The 20,466-nt window shown below is 38.5% G+C and overlaps 1 protein-coding gene across 3 annotated transcripts; it reads right to left on the bottom strand.

The window, feature by feature from the left end:
• Window positions 1-7,311: 7,311 nt before the first annotated feature.
• Window positions 7,312-19,637, bottom strand: MMGT1 (membrane magnesium transporter 1). 3 transcript variants are annotated; one of them, XM_004022317.5, is made up of 5 exons: window positions 19,469-19,637; window positions 18,152-18,253; window positions 15,090-15,142; window positions 12,215-12,318; window positions 7,312-10,603 (listed from the first exon to the last, which is right to left on the bottom strand). In XM_004022317.5, the coding sequence occupies exons 1-5, from the start codon at window positions 19,545-19,547 to the stop codon at window positions 10,444-10,446; spliced, it is 498 nt and encodes a 165-aa protein (XP_004022366.1). In that variant the 5' UTR covers window positions 19,548-19,637; the 3' UTR covers window positions 7,312-10,443. The 3 variants fall into 3 exon arrangements, with proteins under 3 accessions (XP_004022366.1, XP_011962664.1, XP_027818691.1); XM_012107274.4 differs by lacking the exon at window positions 18,152-18,253; XM_027962890.3 differs by lacking the exons at window positions 18,152-18,253; window positions 19,469-19,637 and adding an exon at window positions 16,630-18,092.
• Between the last annotated feature and the right edge of the window lie 829 nt (window positions 19,638-20,466).

Raw genomic sequence — 20,466 nt, 5'->3', positions numbered from 1 at the left:
ATGAGATAAGAAAGAGAAAATTGATAAGTTGGACTTTACTAAAATAAAATCTTCTCTATGACAGACACTATTATGAGACTGAAAAGACAAACCACGAACTGGGAAAAAATATTTGCAAAACACAACTCTGGAAAGGGCTTGTATTCAAGATATGCAAAGAACTTTTAAAATCCAACAGTAAGAAAACAAACCTGATTTTTTAAATTAAGCAAAAGATCTAAACAGATACTTCACCAAAAGAGAAATACAGATAGCAAATAAACATGAAAGATGCTCAACATCTTGTGTCATTAGGGAAAACTGTAAATTAAAATGAGCATCACTGCACATCTATTACAATAGTTAAAATGCAAAACCTGACAATACCAGTCACTGGTAAGGATGCAGAGTAACAGGAAGTCATTCACTGCTAATGGGAATGCAATATGGTAAGGCCACTTTGGAAGACAGCTTGGCTATTTCTTATAAAACTGAATATAATGTTACCATATGATCCAGCAATCATACACCTTGGTATGTACCCAATTAATTTGAAAAAGCAGGTCCACACAAAAACATGTGAGTGCTTATTCATAATCATCAGAAAATGGAGATATCTTGCAATAGGTGATGGATAAACTGTGGAACATCCATATAATGAACTATTATTCACAGATTTTAAAAATGAATTATCAAGCCACAGAGAGACATGAAGAAAACTTGAATACATATCACTAAGTAAAAGAAGCCAGTCTGAAAAGGCTACATACTATATAATTTCAATTATATGGCACTCTGGAAAAGGCAAAACCATGGAGACAGTAAAAAGATCCTAGTGAACAGGAGCTCAGGGGAAAGGAGAGGGTTGAACATGTGAAGCACAAGGGATTTTCACGGTTGTGAATTTATCCTATATAATAATGTAATTGTAGATACATAAATTATGAATTTGTCAAAACTGACTGAACTCTAGATCACAAAAAGTGAACCTTGGTGTATATTTTAAAAAATCATTTAGGTCAGGGGAGTCCAAGGATAGAATGCAGAAGGTGACAAAATAATCTAACTATACTACAAGTTCTTGAAACAAATGTATTTAAGAGTATGTGGGAAATGTGCTGATCTAAATAAATTTGGAAATGAGTGGACTCTGTAAAATGGCAAAAAAAAATCCCTACACAATCACTGTGCTCTAGCTGAAAAAGTTGTTTCCCATGGGAAAACATGTTAACAATTCTGAAAACACTGCACATGTATATTGAAATTAAACAGTTCAAGTAAGTGGGTAGCAGACAGTGGGAACCAGGTTTCTCAGTGTTGGAATGGTTTACAGATAAGCAAGAGGAGGAAGTTACAGTGATGTATGTGGTGATGGATCAAACATCAAAATGAACTTGTGTTTCACTTAATAGAAATACAGATGTTACCTATAGAAATATTTATACATATGTGTATAGGCACAGGTTAGTAACACATATTTCCTCGCTCTTTCAGGTAGAAGGGCCTTGAAGTGACAAATTCCCAGTAGTAACTGAGCACAACCAGGGCCCAGCCCTTGGTTTTTAAAACTATTCTCCAACAAAAAGAACCAGGTTCCTTGGAGTAAAAGGCTGACTCTAGGACTAGAGAAGGAAATGTGCAAGATGAACCCAGAGCACCTTGTAGTGCCAGAGGTAAGAAATACTGAGGCAAAAAATCCACAATAATGGGAGTGATGTCAAAGGGACCCAGGTATCAAATGAAAGAGCAACCAATGCCCATAACTGGAACAATTTCAACAACAAATTAAGTAGTATGCATGGTAACCCAGAGTACGAAATAAATATCCATGAGCCCAAACTCATAAATAAAATACAGAATAAATTGATAAGTGGGGGAGAAAAGATATCTCCTGTGCAGAAGAATTCCAAATAATTGATGTAGATACTCCATCCTCAAGGAGGTGCAGCATAACTACCCACTTTCTAAGTCTGGGCTATGTATAGCAACTTCCAAGACAGTATGGAAAGGGTAACTCTACCCTTTGATGGAGAAACTTGACAAACACTGCTTTAGGTGATCAAGAATAACATCAACAGGGAGTTCCTTGGCAGTCCAGGGGCTAGGACTCTGCCCTTTCATGCCATGGCCTAGGTTCAATCCCTGGTTGGGGAACTAAGATCCCACAGGCTGCAGGCACAGGCAAAAAAAAAAAAAAAAAATCAAGAGCGATAATTCAGATTAATAAATGTGTACCCTTGGTATGACAATGCCATACATAATCCAATTCTAATAACGCTAAAAAAAATTGGACAAATCCAGATAGAGGAATATCATACAAATTACCTGAGTTTCCTAAAACTGTCAGGGTCACCAGAAATAAGGAAAGTCTAAAAACTGTCACAGCCAAGAGAAGCCTAAGACATCACAGCTAATATCCTAGATGGAATCCTAGACTATAAAAAGGACATTAGGTAAAAACTAAAGAAATCTGAATATTAACTCTGGTTAATAACAATGTATCCATATTGGTTCAAGGATTGTTACCAAATGTCTCATGCTAACACTTTAACCAGTGGTGAAATTGAGGCAAGCTATGTGGGAATTTTCTGCACCATCTTTCCAAGTTTTCTATAAATCTAAAACAATTCTAAAAACTAAGGTTTGTTTAGAAAATACCATCTTTAAAAGGAGGTAGAAGGACTATTTAAGAGACACTAGAGGGACTTCTGAGTGGCCAATTGGTTAAGACTCTGTGCTTCCGATGCAGGGGGCACAGGTTCGATCCCTGTTGGAGAACGAAGAGCCCACAAGCTGGGCAGCACAGCAAAAATAAATAAATAAATAAATGAGACTAGAGAGACAAATTTAAAAATGTAATTTGTGAACCTTGGTGGGGGCAGCTATAAAAGTCATTCTGGTGATACATGGGTAAATCTGAATATAGTATTAGACGGTTCATCATTTTCTAAGTGTGAGAATGGTATTGTGGTTAAATTAAACAATGTCTTCACTCTTATAGGAGAAGCCTGCTGACATATTTAGGAATGTCACAATGTCATGAAGTGTGATGATGAAGTCTGTAACTCACCACAAACAATTCAGGAGGGCTGTGAAAAAAGCACACTTGGAAAGAACAAAAGCAAAAGTAACAAAACATTAGAAATGGCGAATCTAACTGAAAAGTATCTTGGCACTCATCAAACTATTCTTTCATATTTTAAGTTAAGTTCCTAAAATTTTAGGAAAAATAGCAATAGGATTTTAGAACTGAATAAAATGATACTAAAGTTCCTGGACATCACCAGATGGTCAACACTGAAATCAGATTGATTATATTCTTTGCAGCCAAAGATGGAGAAGCTCTATATAGTCAGCAAAAATAAGACCAGGAGCTGACTGTGGCTCAGATCATGAACTCCTTATTACCAAATTCAGACTCAAATTGAAGAAAATAGGGAAAACCACTAGACCATTCAGGTATGACCTAAATCAAATCCCTTATGATTATACAGTGGAAGTAAGAAATAGATTTAAGGGCCTAGACCTGAAAGATAGAGTGCCTGATGAACTATGGACAGAGGTTCATGACATTCTACAGGAAACAGGGAGCAAGACCATCCTCATGGAAAAGAAATGCAAAAAAGCAAAATGGCTGTCTGGGGAGGCCTTACAAATAGCTGTGAAAAGAAGAGAGGTGAAAAGCAAAGGAGAATAGGAAAGATATAAGCATCTGAATGCAGAGTTCCAAGGAATAGCAAGGAGAGATAAGAAAGCCTTCCTCAGCGATCAATGCAAAGAAATAGAGGAAAACAACAGAATGGGAAAGACTAGGGATCTGTTCAAGAAAATTAGAGATACCAAGGGAACATTTCATGCAAAGATGGGCTCGATAAAGGACAGAAATGGTATGGACCTAACAGAAGCAGAAGATATTAAGAAGAGGTGGGAAGAATACAGAACTGTACAAAAAAGAGCTTCATGACCCAGATAATCACGATGGTGTGGTCACTCACCTAGAGCCAGACATCCTGGAATGTGAAGTCAAGTGGGCCTTAGAAAGCATCACTACGAACAAAGCTAGTGGAGGGGATGGAATTCCAGTTGAGCTATTTCAAATCCTGAAGGATGATGCTGTGAAAGAGCTGCACTCAATATGCCAGCAAATTTGGAAAACTCAGCAGTGGCCACAGGACTGGAAAAGGTCAGTTTTCATTCCAATCCCAAAGAAAGGCAATGCCAAAGAATGCTCAAACTACCTCACAATTGCACTCATCTCACACGCTAGGAAAGTAATGCTTAAAATTCTCCAAGCCAGGCTTCAGCAATATGTGAACTGTGAACTTCCAGATGTTCAAGCTGGTTTTAGAAAAGGCAGAGGAACCAGAGATCAAATTGCCAACATCCTCTGGATCATGGAAAAAGCAAGAGAGTTCCAGAAAAACATCTCTTTCTGCTTTATTGACTATGCCAAAGCCTTTGACTGTGTGCATCACAATAAACTGTGGGAAATTCTTCAAGAGATGGGAATACAGACCACCTGACCTGCCTCTTGAGAAACCTATATGCAGGTCAGGAAACAACAGTTAGAACTGGACATGGAACAACAGACTGGTTCCAAATAGGAAAAGGAGTACGTCCAGGCTGTATATTGTCACCCTGCTTATTTAACTTATATGCAGAGCACATCATGAGAAACGCTGGGCTGGAGGAAGCACAAGCTGGAATCAAGATTGCTGGGAGAAATATCAATAACCTCAGATATGCAGATGACACCACCCTTATGGCAGAAAGTGAAGAGGAACTAAAAAGCCTCTTGATGAACGTGAAAGAGGAGAGTGAAAAAGTTGGCTTAAAGCTCAGCATTCAGAAAACTAACACCATGGCATCTGGTCCCATCACTTCATGGGAAATAGATGGGGAAACAGTGGAAACAGTGTCAGACTTTATTTTTTGGGGCTCCAGAATCACTGTAGATGGTGACTGCAGCCATGAAATTAAAAGACACTTACTCCTTGGAAGGAAAGTTATGACCAACCTAGATAGCATATTCAAAAGCAGAGATATTATTTTGCCAACAAAGGTCCATCTAGTCAAGACTATGGTTTTTCCAGTAGTCATGTATGGATATGAGTTGGACTGTGAGGAAAGCTGAGCATTGAAGAATTGATGCTTTTGAACTGTGTTGTTGGAGAAGACTCTTGCGAGTCCCTTGGACTGCAAGGAGATCCAACCAGTCCATTCTAAAGGAAATCAGTCCTGGGATTTCTTTGGAAGGACTGATGCTAAAGCTGAAACTCCAGTACTTTGGCCACCTCATGTGAAGAGTTAACACACTGGAAAAGACTCTAATGCTGGGAGGGACTAGGGGCAGGAGGAGAAGGGGACGACATAGGATGAGATGGCTGGATGGCATCACGGACTTGATGGACGTGAGTTTGAGTGAACTCTGGGAGTTGGTGATAGACAGGGAGGCCTGGTGTGCTGCAATTCATGGGGTTGCAAAGAGTCGGACACGACTGGGTGACTGAACTGAACTGAAAGTTTTTCTAGAAATATAAAAATTCAAGAATAACTAGGAAAACATGCTGAAATTAATAATAATGTGATATAATTAGCGAAGCCTAATATGAAAATGTATAACAACTTAAAGTAATTAAAAGACTGGTAAGTTTTGGAAAAGAATGTAGAGTTCAGAAACAAATCTAAATATATATGCAAACAGTGTGGAAAAAGTCAATAAATAGGGTTGGGACAACCAGACAGCTATTTGGAAAAGAAAAATGTTGAATCCTTAGTTCACTCTTTACACCTAAATTCCAATGAATCAAAGATTTAAAAGTTAAAAAAAAAACTTTAAAATACTGAAAAAATATATGAAATTTATTCTTAAATGTAAAGGCCTTTCTAAATCAAGGCACAAATCCCAGAAGCCGTAAAGACTGGTAAGTTTAACTACATAAATAAATAAAACTCAGGAAAATATTATTAAACATAAGACAATAGACCAATTTTCTTAGCATACAAAAGGCTCATACAAACTAATAAAAACAAATCGAATCAAAAACAGAACAGGACCACAGTTCACAGAAAATGAAATATAAGTAACCAATAAACATGAAAATGTGTTCCATCTCCTTCATTAAAATGCATTACAACTTCATTAAGATGCAAAGTACCATTTATTCACTTTCAGATGATCAAATTTTAAAAAGCTGAGTACCCAATATTGGTAAGGGCCTCATAAATAATTATCCTTATACATTATATGTGGAAGTATAATTAGGCAGATTTCTGGAGATCAGTTTGGCAATACCAACTGACCTGAAAATGAAAACTATCCTTTGACCCAGCAATTCTATTACTAGGAATTAACCTTGTTAGGTTAAACTCATTATATGTACAAGTAAATTCATCACAATATGGTTTATCAACAATAAAATACTGCCAACAACCTGGAAGTCTATATGTTTTAACATTTATAACATAATATATAGTAGAATACCACACAGTCATTAAAAAGAATGAGGTATTTCTATATATACAGATACAGAAAGATCTTATAAGACACAGCAAAAAAAAGCAAGGTACAGATTGTATACAGTCTGATTCCATTAATGTAAAAAAACTTTTTATTTATATACTTGCTGGCAAATTATTTTTTTCCTGAAAGAATATACAAGACACTTAAAGCTAGTTACCTTTGGAGAGAGGTTATTAGGAGCAGGAAGAAAGGGAGCAAGTTTTAATCTCTTTCTGTACCATCTGATTTTTTTTGCCATGTGCATATATTCTTTTTCTTTTTAAAAGAATACTTGATTAGTAGGTTATTTTGAGATATTCCTACGTAGATTTGAATAGTGATAGTGCTATCTTTCAAACTACTGCAGATAAGTGCCATGCTTTTAGAATCAGAACTTCCTCTTGGATTAAACTTTAGATTTTCCCCTTGATGCTTTAATCATAATGATTTCCTGTTAAGTATAAATTGCCATTTCTGTAATAGCAGTTTGGCTATATAACAAATTTGTACTGGAATGATTAGACACTGCTACTTGAAGACCAATCTTCTTGTACTCCAAAGGGTATTTGATAATTCATAAATACAAATATAAATGAGATTATACATTCTATTTCAACTCTAAAAGAGCATAAAATTGCAGTAAGACTTTACATGTATAATGAAAAGTAAAGTATCCATTGAATTTAGTAAAAGCATCACACTGGGAAAAATACAGTTGTTAAAATTAAATCTTACATTTTTCTGGGGACAGAGAAGCAGAAGAAAATGAGATTAAAAGTAAAACATACAAACAAACAAACAAAACAACAAAAAAAAACCACTACCAAAAACAGGGTGAGACAATCATTTATTTATTGGACAGGGCAAGATCATTTAAAGAGAGGAAACATATCCAAAAGAATGTGTTCAGCTTGGTGTTACAGGCATTGATGCTCACAACAAACAACACTACTCAATACATCATGGAAAACAGGCCACATACAACCAGGGGATGCTGTCATGCCACTCAAAAATAAGCCACAATGCTCAGGAAACAATCATTAGGTAGTTACAGAGCTTCACAGCCTCCAATTCGCCGACCTGCATTTTCTGCAGCTGGGTCACTAGGCCATAGCATTCGGCTGCTTCCTTGATTAAGTGAGCCTTCCTATATTCTAGAGAGCCTTCAACAGTACACACTTCTGAATGTCACTGAAATCATAGTCAGCTGCAGGCTTAATTTGCTCACATCACTACATTTTTGGCTACCTTAGTACTGCCTCATAGCATTACAAAAAACTTCTGAACTTAATCTATTTAGCACTGTTATGCTGCATCCAAATCACCCCAATCCTATGGTACATACTTTAAAAAGATAGCATAAATTCACTGGAGGAAATTAAAAATTTGGGAAGCTCACCTGACCAGAGGTATACAAGCTCCTAGCAAAATTAGACATGACTGAAGTCTGCTATGTCAATTACTTGCCATATTATTTGGCATCATTTTTAGCAAGACTTTCCTGAGCAGGCAAAGATTTCAATATCCATTCTAGAGACTAGACAAACAATTATATTAACATATCATGAATGCTTGGTTCTGGAAAAAAAAAAAAAAACAAAAACCTATTCAGCATCCGACTGACTGAGAAACTTGTTAGGAATCTGACCTTGCCTCCTTACACCTACTGATTCTTACCAACCACCTCCTTTCAGAGAATTCACAGTTCTTAACATGAGAAGTTCTCACTCCACATAGAACTAAACAATATTTGGGAAGCCAGCCACGAAAGATCAGATACTATGAGAATCCAATCATATTCAATGACCAGAAGAGACAAACCTATACAGACAGAAAGATTAGTTGCTCAGGGTTGGGAGGCACTGGGAGGAAAGGACAGGTGACTACTAAAGGGTACAGGGTTTCTTTCTGGGGTGACAGCAACATTCTCAAATTGACTGTGATCATGGTTGCACGACTTTGCGAATATATTATAAAACCACTGAATTGTACCCTTTAGATGGGTGAATAGTAAGGTACGTGATTTATATCTTAATAAATTTATTATAAAAACATACTAGGAAAGGAAGACAGGCCTCAAAAGAGAAGAAAACAAGAGGCTCTTGCAAATCAAGTCATACCTATGGAAACGGTAGACAGGCATGATGGAAGGAGTTTGTTTCTCGTACACTACTTTGATTTATATGACCACTTTAACTCCTGACTTCACATTTTAAACTCATTTCTAAATTATTTTCGATTTCTAACTTTGCTCTCCTTAGAGAGCAGAGTCAGTGTTCCACAGATAGATTGGGTTAGCAAAACAAAACTAAACAATGATTAAAAGGTTAGCAAAACAAAACTAAACAATGATTAAAAACCCAATGACAAAATAATCTTGTACTTTGGGCTGTGTGTTACCAGGCAGAAGAGCTGAGGTTCACTACTAGCAGAAAAAAAGCCATCAAGGATAAGGGCATCTTATGATTCTTGCCTAAAGCACATTTCCTTTTTAAATTTAAATTCCCTTTACACCTGTACAATTCAACAAAAGCAACCTTCTCTACCAAGAAATGTTAAGCTTCCAGCAGATCAAAGAGCTAGCCAAATTTCCCTAAAATTGTTATTTCTAAAAAAATTCTAGTCTGTACCCTCATCCTCACCTTCAGCAACATAAAATGAAGACAGAAAACTCCAAGTCTGCTACAAATTGGAAGCTACGACCTTAATTTTTAAATTAAAAGATATTAGTGCCAAATATTTAGAACATATTTGGCCCAATTTCATTGAAATCTACCTTTAATAAGGTTTCCTTTATTCTTACTAATTCACTGCTGCTAAGTTGCTTCAGTCATGTCTGACTCTGTGTGACCCCATAGACGGCAGCCCACCAGGCTCCCCCATCCCTGGGATTCTCTAGGCAAGAATACTGGAGTAGGTTGCCATTTCCTTCTCCAATGCATGAAAGTGAAAAGTCAAAGTGAAGTCACTCAGTCATGTCCGACTCTTCGCGACCCCATGGACTGCAGCCTACCAGGCTCCTCGGTCCATGGGATTTTCCAGGCAAGAGTACTGGAGTGGGGTACCATTGCCTTCTCCAACCAATTCACTAGTTTAGTATGCAATAAAATAACAGAGGCTTTGAATAAGTTAAACTGGCTAGTAACAACTAATTAGTTTTCTTCAGTGATCACTGTTCTACATAGGCAGAATAATTAAGTCACAGATAGTCTTTCTGGTCTATCTTCAACTATCCTTACACTACATAATCAATTAGGGACATCTTTTTACAGATATATGAAGAGAACACAGGTAGCTTTACGTAAGTTGAGTTTGTTAAATCTATTTGTTATGACAAGGGATTTCTGACACAAAAATTGCTCACTGCACACTGAACCCTGGAGAAGTGATGAAACAAGACAGCTAATGTTAGGAGGTATATGGGAGTGGGGTAGGGTGAGAAGTCATGGATAAATTAAAAACTGGCAAGTATCTGCTGAAGCAGAGCCACTTTTTAGGGGGCATAAGAAAAACTGATAAGTCACCATTTTGGTCTCTTTAGAGAAATCCATTTGTTGTTAAGAACTTAAGACCATTTACTATCATTCATGCTGCAAAATGCAGTAGTCACACTATTTCCAAAAGGATCCTAAAAACTGTAGTGCAAAAGAAATCTAAGAAAATAAATAATTACAAAACCATCAACATTTTTCAAAGAAATGTGCTCAAAACAGTGACTTTTACAAAAAATGTGAATTTGTTTTAAATGAAAAAAGAATTCTCTCTATGAAAGATCAAAGACTCATTTCACAGATAACTTATACTGCATTAATGACTTGATTAACAGTATACAAATAAGGGTCGTGGACTTTTTTAATTAGGTCTGAGCGATCAATATAAATACTGATGGGGGAGTGTTTTGTATCCCAAACTCCAATATTCCAGCTTTGTGTCCTGTCCTGTTATTATAATTTGTAAAAATCTTAACGACGCAGTGATTCAAGTTTTCGTAACTTCAATGATGTGTTAGAGGACAATGCATCTTGGTTTGAAGAATTTGTTGTATCCGAAGGCCGGAACAGTACTCGACCACGATGATTAAATACATAAAATGATGGGTGATTCCTTAGTGTATCAAATGTCCTTAAAAAAAGAAAAGCATCAATTTTAGATAAACCTTGATAAAAGCCTATTTGAAAATAATTAGGCTTCTAATAAATTATGAATTTGCTATGGGTTGTATTTTTAACTAAGTTTAAATCCATAAAATTAGACTATAATTGGTAATCATACTGTATTCACTTTTTGCCTGTACAATGAAAATAAGAAACCTGGAAAAGCAACATAATACCCTTGAAAATTTTTAATTCAGGCATTCCTTCCAGGATAACTATGAAAACAAATAATCACTCAACTTTAATCACCTCTATGAATCTACCACTAGCCCATATCAAATAGTCCTTAAAAAAAACACAACAGTACATAGATTGTACCTTTGATTATTCTCACTTGATCTGTCTTGCAAGAATCAAGTACAATGAAAGATTCCTTTCGGCCCTTCTGTACCCACTGTTGTCCAAACCTGTATATTTTGCTGCCGTGTACTAAATTCATGTATTTTGCTACCACCTACTTAATGCCATTCTGCTTTACTGCTTTCTTTCTTGGCCCCTCGCCTGTGATTCCTGGTAGACTCTTTGTAAGAACAGTAGTGGGTGGTGATAGTAGAGTATTCTTTTCTTCTTTCCAGCGAGATATATGTAGTCTAAAAAAAGTTCACAAACACTGAAGTGTACAGCTTTTGGTGTTGATTTGTTTTTAAATATTAATTTCCTGGAAGGAAAGAGAACTCTTCTTTTGATAAAAACTCAAACCTCAAAGTCAGCCCACCTAAAAATCCAAGCATACCCCCACATAAAAGGGAAGCCTGACATGTGACTATATGAAATATAAATTTAAAAGTAAAAGTAAAAAGGCAGTGAATTTCCTGTAACACATAAATATGTACTGTGAATTCTTCTAGGGAAATACTGTGTTAAAATTTCTAGGATCAAGAATGTGGGTGAAGTCCAGAGATTGAATTGAACAAAGCTAAAGGATGATTCTATGAAAGTAAGCAATATAGAAAAGTAAAGCAAGCAAAGCTCATGAAAATAGCTTAGAAGTAGTATAGGAGGAAAAAACAAAGCAGAATAACAAATATACTTTAGTCCAAGGATAGAAAAGGGCCTGAGAGCAGAGTTTATGTCACAGACTAGGTTCAAGGGATAGAGGAAACATAAAACCCCTTAATCTTCCAAAGACTAAGCTGGGACAAGAGGATAAAAAGTGGAAAAAGGGAGGGAGGGAGGGCAAGGGAAGGAAAAGAGAAAGGAGACAGGGAAGCAAAGTGGTGAGGGGTGGAGGAGGGGGTAGAGGAGAGGGAAGAAGGGGAGGAAAGAAGGAAAACATTCCTGAGGGAATATCTTCCTTATATATCTATTTTCATCCATTTATCCAACCAACAAACAAGTAATTTTAAGCAACCATAATATAACATCTTATTCTAATGTCAACAGTCTGTCATTCAACTTCCATTTTTCCTGTCAAATCAAACACTGACTCATTTTTTTTTACCTCATTACTCATACAAACTGCATGACCAAAATGTAAAAACAAAACCAACTTTTATATACCAGAAAACATAATTTTAAACTATGTAAATGAAGCAAAACCCCCATGAAATTAAATTTCTATGAAAAGGAAAAGACTTACTTATTTTTTAGTTCTGAAGTGGCATCCATGTCTTTAAACTCCCCTGCAATATGAACTATACCATAACAGGTAACTGCAAAGGCCAGAAGTGTCTGAAGAACTATCTGCGAGTATAAAGATTAAGATTACTCAACAACAAACAAATATTATGAAAATTTACAATTTTCTCTCCGTTTCTAGCCTCTATCAGGTATTTCTCCCAGATGCTATCAAGGAATCAATTCTCACTTTAAATGATTTGGACTCAAACACAATAGTATCTTCTATAAGTTCTGTGGATCAGCTGCAACAACATGTCTGGGTTCTGCTCAAATAGCAAAACAGGTACTGGGCCATTCAGAACTCGGTTATCAACTATGACCAACTTCTAAGAGCAACTATAAATGTTTTAATGTATTAGCGTTAAATAACACAGAGTATTAAAAAGAAAAAAACAACACCCCTTACCCACTGCTGCTGCTGCTGCTGCTGCTGCTAGGTCGTTTCAGTCGTGTCCGACTCTGTGTCACCCCATAGACGGCAGCCCACCAGGCTCCCCCACCCCTGGGATTTTCCAGGCAAGAACACTGGAGTGGGTTGCCATTTCCTTCTCCAGTGCATGAAAGTGAAAAGTGAAAGTGAAGTCGCTCAGTCGTGTCCGACTCTGTGCGACCCCATAGACAGCAGCCCACCAGGCTCCTCCATCCATGGGATTTTCCAAGCAAGAGTACTAGAGTGGGTTGCCATTGCCTTCTCTGCCCTTACCCACTACCCAGCCTAAAAAAGAACATTACCAGTCCCTTTCAAGGCCCAGGTATCCCTCTCCAGTTATATCCCTCACCCTCCCTGCCAGTTAACTATTAGCCCCAATCGTGTATTCATCAGTTCCTTGCTTTTACTTATTTTACCAGCTCTATGTGTACATCTAAAACATACATTGCTTACTTTTTCCCATTTGAGCTTTTTTTTCTTTTGGTGAGATTCCTGCCTATTGTGGTATATAGTTATTATAGTCCATTCATTTTCACTATATTTCATTACATGAAATTTCCACAATTTATCTATCCACTGTTGATAGCTATGTGAGCTCTTTCCTGTCTGTAACTTTTACAAAGTCAGGATGGATATCTTTGTGTATGTCTCCTAACACAAGGGAATACCATCACAGGCGTGAGAGTATACACAAATTCAACTTTATTAGGTAATACCAAACTGCTTTCCAAAGAGGTTGTGCAAGCATGTAAGCAAAAATTTGCAGTGTTTGATATTAACCAACATGGGATTACAGGCATATTTTATTTTCCTGATTGTAACTATCTGTATTTATCAAATTTTTCCATTTGTAAACAGAAGAAAATTATTTTAAACAGATATAAATGAGTGCATATACACATGCGCATGTGTATGTATGTGTGTATACATCTACCACAAAAACAAAGGTAACAAAAGAATGAATTAATAGTCACATTTACCATATCTTGAATTACAGACAAAGTTAAAATTAGCCACAAGCTATTACTCTAATTTTCTAAATCAAAATCTAATGTCATATGTTATGCTGGTTTACATCCCCATCATCAGTGTACCGAGACCTATTTCATACAATGCAATCATAGACATCATTAACAAGGATGTGGTAATTCTGAGCTGTCATGAAAATATGTCAAGATAAATCAATAAAAAAGCTAGTTATAAAAGTACACACATATAAACACAGTAACTTTTTTAAAAGAAAAATTCTGTGTGTTTTGGTTACATAAAACTATATACACACAAACAATGTTGTTTATGCATAGAAGAAAACTAAACAAACTGTTGGGAACTGAAGTAGAACTGTGAGCAATGGGTCAGTATTTTTTTTTTTAATATATGGGGTCAATTTTACTTTTGACACTTACTGTTTGATTCTACAAAGAACTTACTACTTTTGTACTTTAAAAATCCAAGAAAGATCAAAAAAAGGTGGGGGGGAGTGATTCCCTGGCAGTACAGTGGTTAGGACTTTGCACTTCCACTGCAGAAGGCATAGGTTTGATCCCTGGTCAGGGAACTAAGATCCTCGCAAGCCACAAGGCACGGCCAAAAAAAAAAAAAAAAAAAATCCAGTAAAGATAAAAAACTGTGAGTGAAGTTCACATATTATTCCAACTTTAAAAAAAGAAGCACTTCTTATTTTTTAAAATCTGTGTGTGTATGCCCCTAAACAATGTTTTGTTAGTTTTACTTGTTTTTAAATTTTATATATAAAAGAAACTTTTCTAAAAAATATAAGATTTTTAAAAAGGGGGGACTTCCCTGGTGGTCCAGTGGTTAAGACTCCATGCTTCCACTGCAGGGGACACAGGTTCAATCCCTGGTCAGGGAACTAAGATTTTGCAGGCCTCGAGGTGCAGCCAAAAAAAGATAAAGTCAAATAATCAACTTGTTAAGTTCATCTCAGACTATGGACAGAGCAACTTCTAGAAAGACTATTTAAACTAAGTTCTAGGGACTTCCCCCATGGTCCAGTGTTTAGCACTCCACAATTCCATTCCAGGGGCCTGGTTTCATCCATGGTTGGGAAACTAAGATCCCACAGGCTGTGAGGCACAGCCAAAAAAATAAATAAACCAAGTTCTAGAAACCAAACAGAAATATTTTGTTTCTACATCTTTGGGCTTTATAATGAGTGACAAAAAGTATATAACAGATGTTATTTCATGTCTGGAAAATTAAGAGAATAAAAAATAAAAAATTTTTAAAAATACATTTTAAGCTATGTGGCTAATTTTTAAACTGTATATAAATATATATTTTTATTGAAGTATAGCTGATTTACAATGTTGTGTTAGTTTCAGGTATACAACAAAGTGATTTGGTTATATATATTTCAATGGAATATAAATGACCAACTTACATCTATTGGCAGTGATTCATCTTCCTTTTCTGTTAATCGCATGTAAGAACGATCTATAAACCAGAAGCACACCATTAAGGAAAACTGTAGCCCATTTTTCTTAAAATGCAAGCAAATCAATATACCAAAGAAGCAACTGACATATGCTAAAAGAAACAATGCTAATCCTGGATTCCTCAAAAACCTCTATCTTCTAAGGCAGTCAGTATGATCTTGAACTATTTTATTCCCATCGTGACCTGCTTTCTCATCCTATAAAACGGAAGAGTGAAAAGTGAGCAAACATAAGGAAGAAATACCTAAACAACTTTTCTTTCATTATTACAGGAAAACTAGAATTCTCTTAAATTCTTTCACTAACTGACCAAAGAAATCACATTTAAAAATTAAGTCTACAGAAAAATCTCAACTCTAAAATAGTGCTACCATTACATAATATGGACAAAGTAATATTGCTATGAAAATGTTTTTCTCAAGAGAATATGCTGGGGCAGCACTGGAATTGGAGTAATTCCTGTACATCAATTTCTGCTTCTATGATTCAATTATAATTCTGCTACTGCCTTAGCCTCAGGAGGCAGAAGGGTATGAAGGAAAAGTATCAAGGTTTGGAAGTTGAAAAGCCTGGATCATAATACCAGCTCTTCACTTTATCATAATCTCATTCAATGTGAAAGACACTCTCGTGGACTGTATCATGTATCTCAATCTCAGAGTGTTACAATGTAGGAAAGAGAGGGGGAATGTGCCTGAGAATATAGTAACCTTTCACTGCCTAGGTTTCTGCATCAGTAAAAATGGGAATAATATGAGAATCAAAGGAGATACAGGATAGGTGCTCTGCCAAAATAAAGTTCATCACAGCAAAGATGAACATGCCACAGCACAATAGGGTGCTACCTGCTGCCACAATCTGACAAGATACAATTAGCCTCCACGGTAATACTGGTCTCTTTCCAACATGAGCATTGTAAAGAGGTCCTACTGCAGTGATAAATGCCACAAGGCATTCTCACCTCACATAAAAACACAAAATCCTAATTCTAGAGGAACCTAGCAGTCTCTACTTAGTATGTGTTGTGCTTAGTCACTCAGTTGTCTTAGACTCTTTGTAATCCCATGGACTACTGCCCGCCAGGCTCCTCTGTCCTTAGGGATTCTCCAGGCAAGAATACTGGAGTGGGTTGCCATGCCCTCCTCCAGGGGACCTTCCCAACTCAGGGATCAAAGCCAGGTCTCCCGCATTGCAGGTGGATTCTTTACCAACTGAGCCACCAAGGAAGCCCTCTACTTAATACACCATGCTTAAAAATTCAAATTGTGAGCAAGCATGCACTCACTGACTCTTAAAAGAGAATGTGTTTAGAGACATTTCTGAAGTTTTATCTTACAAGTTTCATCACAAGGACAAGTGTAAAAGAAAAATTAAACCAATGGCAAAGTAGGTTTTGGCTACCTTCCTACTGTCCAATTCCCAGCTACCTTTCTTTGCTTGAAGCCTAATCTGACTCTAACCCTACCTTAGTAGGACATTCCTCACCTGTAAAACGAAAGGGTTGGACTTCTGTCATCTGTTTCCTTGCTCTGCTGCTGCTGCTGCTAAGTCACTTCAGTTGTGTCTGACACTGTGTGACCCCATAGACGGCAGCCCACCAGGCTCCCCGTCCCTGGGATTCTCCAGGCAAGAATACTGGAGTGGGTTGCCATTTCCTTCTCCAATGCATGAAAGTGAAAAGTGAAAATGAAGTCACTCAGTCATGTCCGACTGTTCGCAACCCCATGGACTGCAGCCTACCAGGCTCCCCCATCCATGGGATTTTCCAGGCAAGAGTACTGGAGTGGGGTGCCATTGCCTTTTCCAGTCTCCTTGCTCTAGGACTGTAATATTTTACAGCTGAAGTCTATAGTAGAAAATGACACAGTACCACTGTATCCTAATCTCCTCTAGGGCAGCGCTTCTCAAATGAATGTGCATACAATCACCTGGGGATCTTATTAAAATGCAGATTTGGATTCCACAGATCTGAGGTGGGGTCTGAGTTTCTGCATTTCTGACAAGGTCCCAGATGACTTCGAGATGTTGGTCTATTGACCACACTTATCAGCAAGGCTCCAGGTACCTCTTAACCCCTTCCCCCACCTCCAAAGAACAACTGCTCCCATCTCCATGTATCTTTACTTTTAGCATCTACATCACTTTATGGTGACTGCTGCTTGAATCACTTGTTTCTCCATTTGACTCTGAACTCCCTCAGGACATCACTGCACCTTCTAGCACCTAAGCACATCACAATTTCAACCAATTACTCAAGACTGAATTTTACCAAGCAATGTAGCACACAGGCTCTAGAATCAAACTGCTTATATTTGAAGCCCAGCCTCCTCATTTATCATCTTTGTAATTTTGTGCAAGTTTCCTAGCAGCATGGCTCAATTTCTTCATCTTTCAAAGGTGATAATAACAATAATATCTATTCTTGCCTGGAGAATCCCATGGACAGAGAAGCCTGGTAGGCTACAGTCCACGGAGTTGCAAAAAGTCGGACACGACTGAGCGACTTCACTTCACTTCACAGGGATTTTGGAAGGATTGAATTACACAATACACATAAAGTGCTTAGTTCAGTGCCTGGCACATGGTAAGCTATTATTATTGTCATCATTAAAGACAGGAGTTTTGCAGAAACTGTCACAGAGAAAGGAGCCTGGGAAAACATGAGGACTAAATGTAATGTGATATCCTGGATTGATTCTTGGAATAGAAAGAAGACATTAATGGGAAAACTGGTGAAATCCAAATAAAAGCTAGGCTGCACTTAATAGTAATATACCAATGTCAGTTTCCTAGTTGTGATATCATACCATAGTAATGTAAGATGTTACCAATGAGGGAAACTGGGTGAGAATACAGTAACTATTTGCACTATCTTTGTAACCTTTCTGTAAATCTAAACTTTCAAAAAATTTTTTTAAAAATTAAAGCTGAATTTCTGTCAAGACAAACGTTGTCATAATACATGTATCTAAAAATGTAATTTTAATAATTTGATCATTTTAATTACCGTATACATAATACATAGAACGAAAGATTTTATCTTGAAAACTGGAGCTTTGAAGGAATTCACATTTCATTTTCCACTTTATTCCTGAAGATGGAAAGTAATCTAGCAAATAAAGGAAAAAAGTTCAACTCTGAATTTCCCCCCTTCAACAAATTTATTGAGTAACTACTGTAGGGAACATTATGCTGGGCACTGAGATTACAGCAATGAACAAATATACATCGTCCCTGCCCTCATGGGCTCTATAGTTTACAAAAGAGATCAGAAAACTTTTCCTGTAAAGGGTCAGATAATAAATATTTTAGCCTTTGCAGGCTTTACTATCTCCGTTGCAACTATTCAACTTTGCCCTTAGAAAGCAGCCAGAAAATACCTAAAAGGGCATGACTGTGTGCCAATAAAACCGATGGACACTGAAACGTGGATTTTATATAACTGTCATGGATCATAAAATGATATTCCTTTGCTTCCCCCCCCCAACAAATTAAAACTCTAAAAACATTCTTAGCTAACTGCAAAAACAAGAGGGAGGCTGCATTTGGCCTACATGCTAGAGTTTGCTAACCCTTGGTCTAGGAGAGAAGGAAGACCTCAAAACAGATCAACCGTCTCATTGCACTGCATCCTCTGCTGGAGTCTGTTTCTTCTTGACAATACAATCTATATGTATGATAAAGTACTTTTACTTTGCTTTTTTCTTAAACTTCCCAATCATTCTTTGACATAGAAAGGGCAAGAATTAAAATCCACCTCAATGAAGCATCAGAGAAGGGATATGATATGCCCAAGGTCACAGATTTATCGGTAAAGCAAGTTTTTAAGAACCAGCCCTCCAGTCTCCCAGCCCGGTGCTCTTTGCCCCATATCACAGTGCCTCCCAGAGGCAAGTGGTCACCCAACTTCCCAGTCCTCCTGGAAAACCCAGGAGTGCCCAAGACGCTGTCCACCTAGTTGTCATGGAACCATGAGCATCTGAGGTCCTCGATCTGACACTTTACCAGCCCCGCGATGGATCTGACAACACTTGTCCCAGATTCCCGGAAAGGCTCCCTTTCTGCCCACCCTGCAGCCCACCGATCCCCTCTCCCCAACATCCCCTTCCAACCCTGCTATAATCCCAGTTGCCCCACTCTCCTCAAACTCAAGACTCCAAGCTTTCCACCGGGGAGCCCCGCACCGCTTCTCACAGTCACCCCAAACTCTAAGGTCTCAAATGACCGTTTCTGGGCCACTCGGTCCGACACTCCTTCTTGGGTGCGCCCACACGCCGCCCGCAGAGTCCCGCATGGGAGCTGTCCCTGTCCCCCAGGCACTTACGCTGCGCAGCGGAAAAGGCCGCGTGGGCTAGGGCAAAGAGGCCGATGCCCACCAGCCCCTTCCATAGCGACGGCGCCATGACTCCGAAAGAGCAGCCCAACAAAAGAAGCGAAGAGCGGCAGAGCCGTTCCTTCCTCCACCGGCGGGTGTCCGCGCAGCGCAGAAAGATGACGTCACTGAACCCCTGGGCGCGAAGCGTCTCAGAGGTGGAAAAAGAGAATAGCCGTGAGAAAGCGGAAACGGGAATGCTGGGAAGAAGGGGGAAAAGACAAGGAAAAAGGTCCAGGAATGCTGAAGAGCCGGGCCTGCGCCGCGCTGCCGCTCTCGGAGAGGCGGGGCTGCGTGGAGAGCGTAGAAGAAGAAGCGCAGGCGGATCAATGGGGAAGTGGAGACGAAGGTGCCAGCAAATGAGCGCGGGCCGCGGGGCAGGGGGCGTGGCCTGCGGAGAGGCGGGGGCGGGGCCTATGGAGAGTTCCGGGTAGGGCAGAGGGACAGTGGACTCTGCAGGAGGTAGTTAGAGGCTGTCAGTGCCAGATCCCTATGTCTCGGCCGGGGATTTTTGTTTGTTTTGCTTTTCCCTCAAGCTGTGCTCTTTGTTTTCTGTTGATCTTTCTTGTACTTCAGCGTGCTGGGAACTGGCACTACGGAAGGAGGCACTAGTGTGAAAGCGAGGGAGCTAGTGGGGATGTAGAGGAAAACCACCCAGGATTTGGAGGCCCTGAACACGTGGCAAGCGGGGTACACTCAGTAAAAGTTAGTCCCCTTCTCTTTACTTGTAAGTGGTCTATGTGAAAGATTCACGCCCAAAGGGGTGTAGCGCCGTGGGAGTGTTTTGTCACTAAGGGGACCATTTCACATTGTGTGTGCCTAGTCGCTCAGTCGTGTCCGACTCTTTGCGACCCCATGGACTGTAGCCCGCCGGGCTCCTCTGTCCATGGGGATTCTCCAGGTAAGAATACTGGAGTGGGTTGCCATGCCCTCTTCTGGGGTATCTTCCC

This window comes from Ovis aries, chromosome X, assembly GCF_016772045.2.
Source record: "Ovis aries strain OAR_USU_Benz2616 breed Rambouillet chromosome X, ARS-UI_Ramb_v3.0, whole genome shotgun sequence".
NCBI classification, from domain to species: Eukaryota; Metazoa; Chordata; class Mammalia; order Artiodactyla; family Bovidae; genus Ovis; species Ovis aries.
Note: the sequence above shows the minus strand (reverse complement) of the source record. Positions and strands in the feature narration are given on the sequence as shown.